We start from the raw sequence: 6,992 nt of genomic DNA on the forward strand, positions 1-6,992 counted from the left end.
TCACCCAGCAGGTGCATGTGGAGGAGTGGGGAATAAAACCTGGTCCTCCCAGATTAGAGTCCGCGCACTTAACCACTACACCAAACGGGCTCTCTACACCAAACAACTCCATTCCATCCTCTCTGTGTAAAAGGTAAAGGTTTCCCTTGCTCGAAAGCCAGTCAAATCTGACTCCAGGGATGCGGTGCTCATCTCTGTTTCCAAGGTTAAGAGCCAGCGCTATCTGAAGGCTTTTTCCGTGGTCATGTGGCTGGCGTGACTAAACGGTGAGGCACGCAGAACGCTGTTACCTTCCCACCGCGGTGGTACCTATTTATGTGTAGTGGTTAAGTGCGCGGACTCTAATCCGGGAGAACCGCGTTTGATTCCCCTCTCCTCCACTCGCACCTGCTGGATGACCTTGGGCAAGCCGTAGTTCTGATAAGAGCTGTCCTTGAAAAACAGCCTTTTCTGTCAAAGCTCTCTCAGCCCCACCGCCCTCACAGGGTGTCTGTTGTGGGGAGGGGAAGGGAACGGAGATTGAAAGCCGCTCTGAGACACCTTTGGGTAGTTCAGGAAGGGGTATAAATCCAATCTCTTCTTCTTCTTCTTCTTATCTACTTGCAATTTCCTTGCTTTCGAACTGCTAGGTTGGCAGGAGCTGGGGCCAGAGACGGGAGCTCACTCTATCATGTGGCACTCGGGTCTCAAACTGCTGAACTATTGACCTTCCGGTCTGCAGCTCAGCCTCTTAACCTCTGAGCCACCGCGGCCCCCATCCCCTGTATGACAGCCGTTCAAATACTTGAAAGAAGACATTGTGCATGTGATTCAGATGTGGCAATGGGGTCGGTGGTTGTTAACCTTTCCCCCAGCGTCATATTTCCCTCGCGCAAAAAAGCACACGCCCCTTCCAGGGTTCCTGTTTTCTCCACGAGGGAAAAGACACCGATACAGGACGAAGAGCAGCTTGTCAGGGAAGGGGGACGATTTGCATCAGGAAAACGGAGCGTGGGAGAAAATTAAGGCTGGGAAGGGGTTTGGCGCCCAGTGGCCAGCCGGAGTCCTCACTGCTGGGGAAGAGGAACCAGTTCTGTGCGCCGTAACTTACAAAGATGGCGAGCAGGATGGGGCAACGGATGATCCACCAGTAGCCCATGTGGTCGTTTCTCTCCCAGCATCTGGAAAAGGGATGTCGAGGTGTTGGCAGGTGAGACGAAGAAGAAGAAGAAGAAGAAAAAGAAGAAGAAGAAGAAGAAGATGGGAGAGGCCTTCCTGACTGCCCCATCAATCAAAAAAGCTTGCTTGGTGGGTACACGGGACGGGGCCCTTTCGGTAGCAGCCCCCCGATTACAGAACAGCCTCCCCAGGGAGGTGGGCCTGGCCCCCTCGCTTTCGGTCTTTAGGAGGCAGCTGAAGATGGCGTTATCGAGGACTGGGTTTGATGAAAGCCATCCTAAGTTGTGATTTTAAACGTTGGCTTTGTGTTCTGATAAACGGAAGCCCGTTTTCCTCTCCCCTCTTTTCTTTAAATCTAAGCTCGTCAATACATGGGTAACATCCCGAATCTTCACTCTGCAGCTCAGGAGTGGCTGGACTCTCAAAGAAGCATTGGGTTGTTGTTGTTTTTTTAGCAACAATAACATTATAATGAAAACAGTGACTCAAACGTGGGTACAAGCTTTTTGCCAGGTCAACTTACTCCTTGTTTTCATAGAGGTATCGCACAATCACCCAGGGGATGACAAACAGGATCGGTGCCCCTGCACAGAGTCAGAGAGAGATATCATTAACAAGTCACCCTTTTGCCATATCTGTTCCTTCGTGTCCTCTCTCATTTGTGTTGGAAAAATTGGCGAAATAGTTGAATATTCAGAGATTGCAGTGGATCTTTGCTTTGCCGGAGAGGAGGCATTTTCTTCTATGTAAATTTTTTTATTTCTAAGGGAAGGGTTCACAGGGAAATTTACAAAACAACAAAGACACCATGATTGTGAGTAAACAGACTTCAGTTTCTTGGGCTTTGTTTCCATTGGCTCTGTGCCAGGTTTCCTTCCCGGTCAGTCTAAACAATAGCACACGAGGTAGGCACACACGGACCCTATAATGACTTGAAGTTTAGACCTTGCAACACACATGTTTCCAACAATTTGGATCCCGGATAGCTGGCTTTCTGGCATTCTCTGCGGGCTCCCTGCAGAGCGGGCTGCGCTAGGTGGCAAATTGGCCTTTGGACGTACGGCTCGTCCGTGTTCCCAAAAGGTTGCAAGCTAGTTAACGATAATAGAGTGAGCGATTAAATATAGATTTAACCAGAAGATTGTTGGGTTGTTTTTTTAAAGCAAACTGGCCATAACCACAGATGAGTAAATCGCCGGCTTTATCTATCCTCGGGCAAGTGCACAAATTCTAAATGGATTCGAGGGGCGATCGATAATTAACTGCCTTGTACAGAGTCAGGACCATTGATCCAGCTAGGTCAATATTGTCTCCTCTGACTGGAAGCGGCTCTCCGGGGCCTCAAGGAGAGACGACTTTCCCCAACACCTTTAACTCGAGATCCACAGGGCCACCCTGAGAGCAGAGTTATACCCTTCTGGATCCACTGAAGTCAGTAGGAAAACAAGGGCAGAAGGCGTTTAGGACTGCCCAGTAATCCTGGGTCCTTCTGCCTACAAAGCAGGGGATCGGCCCCTAAGCCATGGGCTAGGGTTGCCACAACCTCCAGGTGGGGCCTGGAGATATCCCACCTCTCCAGGCTACGATCAGTTCCCCTGGAGAAAATGGCCGCTTTGGAAGGCGGACTTGGTCGCATTCTATCCTTCTGAAGTCCCTCCCACTCCCTAAACCCCGCCCCTTTGTAGGCTCCACCCCCTAATCTCCAGGAGTTTCCCAACAGATTATATAGAATATAATGGGAAGATCGTGCTGCCGCTGCGGGGTGACTCCAAAGAGAAGGGGTTTAAAGTTTAAACCCCTTCTCTCTTTGCTTCCCACACACACACCTTGGTAGGCCGGCTGGGGAAGCAAAAAAAGGATCGCTGTGACCAGGGCCAGGGCCTTTTCAGTGGCGGCTCCTCACTGGCGGAATGAGCTCCTGGAGGAGAACAGGGCCCTGTGGGACCTTGTACAGTTCTTCAGGGCCTGTAAGACGGAGCTCTTCCACCAGGCCTTCAACTAGGAGCCGCCCACCTCGACCACCAACTATTATATCGATATTTGTGGTTAGTGGACTGGCCCTGTATGGAGATCAGACCAAAATGCCATGGAAGGCCAGAAGACCACCAAGTCGGGATTTAGTATGTCACCTTTAGTATGCCACCTAAACTTACTGATGGATAATTGTTGCAAGCATTTTATATGTTACTGTATGATTGTTTTAACTGTTTTAAATGTTTTATGTTTACCGGCCATAGGTAAAGGTAAAGGTTCCCTTGCTCGAAAGCCAATCGAATTCGACTCTAGGGTTGCGGTGCTCATCTCCGTTTCAAAGCCGAAGAGCCAGCGCTGTCCGAAGACGTTTCCGTGGTCATGTGGCCGGCATGACTAAACACCAAGGCGCACGGAACGCTGTTCCCTTCCCACCGAAGTGGTACCTATTTATCTACTTGCCATTTCTTGCTTTCGAACTGCTAGGTTGGCAGGAGCTGGAACCAGAGATGGGAGCTCACTCCATCATGCGGCACCCGGGTCTCGAACTGCTGAACTACTGACCTTCCACAGCCTGCAGTTCAGTGTCTTAACCACTTGAGCCACCGCCATACCGGCCATACCGTGCCGCCTATGTGAGCCGCCCTGAGCCCGTCCACGGGGAGGGTGGGATATAAATATAATAAATAAATAAATAAGTATGTTGGACCCTGGCCATATAGGGCTTTGGGGTGATGAGCCCCTGACAGAACCACCAGCTGACGGTGCCCTGGAGGCTACAGCGGCTTTGCACCCGACACAGACTCACCCCATCCAAGAAGCAGGTATCCTGGGAAGTAGCTCTCTTCCGAGAAGGCTTTCAGCCCCAGCAGGTTGTGGAGGTAAAGGCCCTCCACGAGGAGCCAGCAGTAGTTTGCCCCGACACAGTAGTGACTCAGGGTCTGCGCCACCCGACAGCCCACAGTAGCCTGAAGATCCGGGGGAGAGAGAGAGAGGGAGAAGGAAGTGAATTCGGGCTCTCCGCCACTACCCCAGCTCTCTCGGTGGGACCACCTCTGCACCTCCCTGCCAAACCGCAATGGGATCTTTTCCCTCCCCCCCCCCGCCTGATACGGTGTGGTACCTGCTGCATCGGAGCGTGGGAAAGAGCTTCTTCGTTCCGCACGTTCTTGGAGAAGTGGAGCCAGAGAAGGCCGTCCCGGGAAAGGATGGAGACAGCGCGGAGCGCGAAAGAGAGGAAAAGGTTCATGTGGATGAAATTGCGGATGCACCGGAGTTTTCTGTGGGGGGTGGGCGACAAGGGGGGAAACGGGGATCATCTCTGTCCCAGGTCTGCATTGCAATCTATCCACGGTCCCATGCGGCTGATGCACCGCTTAATTTGAACCTAAAACATCCATGCACTAAGGCACTGGTTGCCAAAGTGGCCAATACCACCCCCTGGGGGGCCCTGGAACGATCCAGGTGGATGGTAGGAGTCTTGGGTGCAATTGTTGGGGGCAATTGGGGGGCGTTAAATAAAAATAATGGGGGCGGTGGAAGCATAAAGAAAGAAGAGTCCAGAACCTATCTAAAGCAGCCTTTTCCTGCCTTCTCCTGGTCTTCCCTGGGACCAGGGAGGGAGGAAGAGGTAGAAAGGGGTCCCCACAGCCAATCACAGCCATGCATTTGCAAATTGCATGTGCACCCTTGTAAGACTGGTGTTTCTGCTGGGCTATTGTGTGGTGGTGGCTGCTGGCCTCTAGCTTCAGGCCAACAACATCTTTCTTTACTATGTGCAAATTTGTCACTGTATCTTTTTGTCCACTTCTTGAAGGTAAAGGTAGATTTCCAGGGGGGGCGCTGATTAATTTTTTTTTCTGAAAAGGGGGCGGTGGGCCAAATAAGTTTGGGAACCTCTGCACTAGGGGTTGTTGAACAGCACCCCGCTGCACTGAAACACACGGTGTGGTTCACGCTTCGGCCCCATGGGCCCCAGCCTTTTGGAAGTGGGACCCAGTTCTAAATTTACCACGCTTTTCAGGGCTCGCTTGCAAAGTACCTCTGGTCTGTTGCTCCCCACTTTTCCTCATGGTCCAAGGCAGATTAATTCTTATATCATTTACCAAATTGTGCCTTGCAGCTAATAATCTAATCCGATGCCGGGGGTCCCCAAGTTGGTGGTGGTGTAAGGTTGCCCGCTCCAGGTTGAGAAATACCTGGATATTTTGGGGGTGGGGCCTGAGGAGGGCGGGGTTTGGGGAGGGGAGGGACTTCAATGGGGTTTAATGCCACATAGGGTCTACCTTCCAAAGTGACCATTTTCTCCAGGGGAACTGATCTCTGTTGCCTGGAGACTAGTTGTGACCCACAGGAGATCTCCAGCAGCATGGACTCTAATCTGGAAGAATGGGTTTCATTCTTCCACTCCTCCACATGCAGCTGCTGGTGTGACCTTGGGTCAGTTACAAGTTCTTTTGGAGCTGTTCTCTCAAGGGCAGTTCTTGAAAGAGCCCTCTCAGCCCCACCTACCTCACAGGGTGTCTGTTGTGGGGAGGGAAAGGGAAAGGAGATCGTAAGCCGCTCTGAGACTCCTTTGGGTAGTTAAGGGTGGGGTATAAATCCAATCTCTTCCTCCTCCTCCTCTTCTTCTTCTTCCTCTTCCTCTTCTTCTTCCTCCTTCTCCTCCTCTTCTTCCTCTTCTTCTTCTTCTTCTTCTTCCTCCTCCTCTTCTTCCTCTTCCTCTTCTTCTTCTTCATGGCATCCATGCACCTCCTCCCACAACCGAAAATTCAGGAATCAGTTAACCCCGAACAAGTTTATACTTGATTTCTTAAATGCACCTTGGCGCCATTCTGCATGCTTCGCAAAATAAAAAGGGAAGCTGGCCGTCAAGGCTCCCAGAACCTCCTGTCCCAGCTCTTGTTGCTCTTCTTTTTCCCTCCTGGCCTCATGATCCACCAGCAAGAAACTCACAGCCTGCTTTAGGGTCCCGAGCCACGGTTTGAGAACCTCGGCTTTCATCATCGGCAGGGGAACTATTGCTTTACTCAGCATTGCATTAGCGAAAAGTGGAAGAAATAGCCCTGCTGGGAGTCTCTCTTGGCAGGAATTTGCTTCTGTGATAAATGCAACTCTACGTCTCTGGGCTTTTCTGTATTCCTGTTTCTTTCACAGTTCCCCCCCCCCTGTTCTGTGTGTTTTGCTCCCTCTAGTGGTGAATTCGATATTACAGTGGTTTATGTCCAGCATAAAAACCTGCAGTTTAAATCTGCAGAGAGATATGCTGGAAATAAACCAATGTAATATCGAAACAGCCACTAGAGGGAGCAAAACACAGGAGCAACAAACACACATTCCCCGCCCCTCGGAAGAAACAGGAAATTACAAGGGAGGAAACCGTGACTGCAGGAAAGCCCTCTGTCTTTCCTTTCTTAAGTGTAGCTAGTTTCCCCCCAATTTGGTAATTGCTCCCAGGGAAACGTATCTTTTCCATTACCTGAAACATCCCAACAGAACCAGGGCCCCCAGCAGAGCCACCAGCGACAGAGAGTAGCCCACGGTGTACATCAGTCGGATTTGATCCAGAATCCACAAGTGGTTCTGGAAGAAAAGAGAAACGGAGGCCATCCGTCAAGAGGAATTTCTGTTGCAGGAAATAACGCACCTGTCGTAGGCTGAATACTTCCCACAGGGTAAAAATGCATCCATCTAGCATTGCGATATGATTTGGGACGAAGAAAAAGACTTTAAAGAGCCCGATCTCGTCAGATCTTGGAAGCTAAGCAGGGTGGACTCTGGCAAGTCCTTGGATGGGAGGCCTCCGTGGAATACCAGAGGCGGGAGGTGGGGGCAGGCTTTATTCAGCCACCTCTCTGAATATC

General features: G+C 50.9%; 1 protein-coding gene across 1 annotated transcript in view; it reads right to left on the reverse strand.

The window, feature by feature from the left end:
* GIPR (gastric inhibitory polypeptide receptor) overlaps positions 1 to 6,696 on the reverse strand; it is a 13,814-nt gene extending 7,118 nt beyond the window's left edge. Inside the window, exons 1-5 of the mRNA XM_015425016.1 lie at positions 6,608 to 6,696; positions 4,253 to 4,409; positions 3,938 to 4,097; positions 1,682 to 1,742; positions 1,091 to 1,160 (exon numbers count right to left, since the gene is read on the reverse strand). Coding sequence (XP_015280502.1) covers positions 1,091 to 1,160; positions 1,682 to 1,742; positions 3,938 to 4,097; positions 4,253 to 4,409; positions 6,608 to 6,678 — 519 coding nt within the window. The 5' untranslated portion in view covers positions 6,679 to 6,696. The remainder of the gene's footprint in view (positions 1 to 1,090; positions 1,161 to 1,681; positions 1,743 to 3,937; positions 4,098 to 4,252; positions 4,410 to 6,607) is intronic.
* Between the last annotated feature and the right edge of the window lie 296 nt (positions 6,697 to 6,992).

Source organism: Gekko japonicus, unplaced genomic scaffold (genome assembly GCF_001447785.1).
Source record: "Gekko japonicus isolate JY-2015 unplaced genomic scaffold, Gekko_japonicus_V1.1 scaffold2296, whole genome shotgun sequence".
Taxonomy (NCBI): Eukaryota; Metazoa; Chordata; class Lepidosauria; order Squamata; family Gekkonidae; genus Gekko; species Gekko japonicus.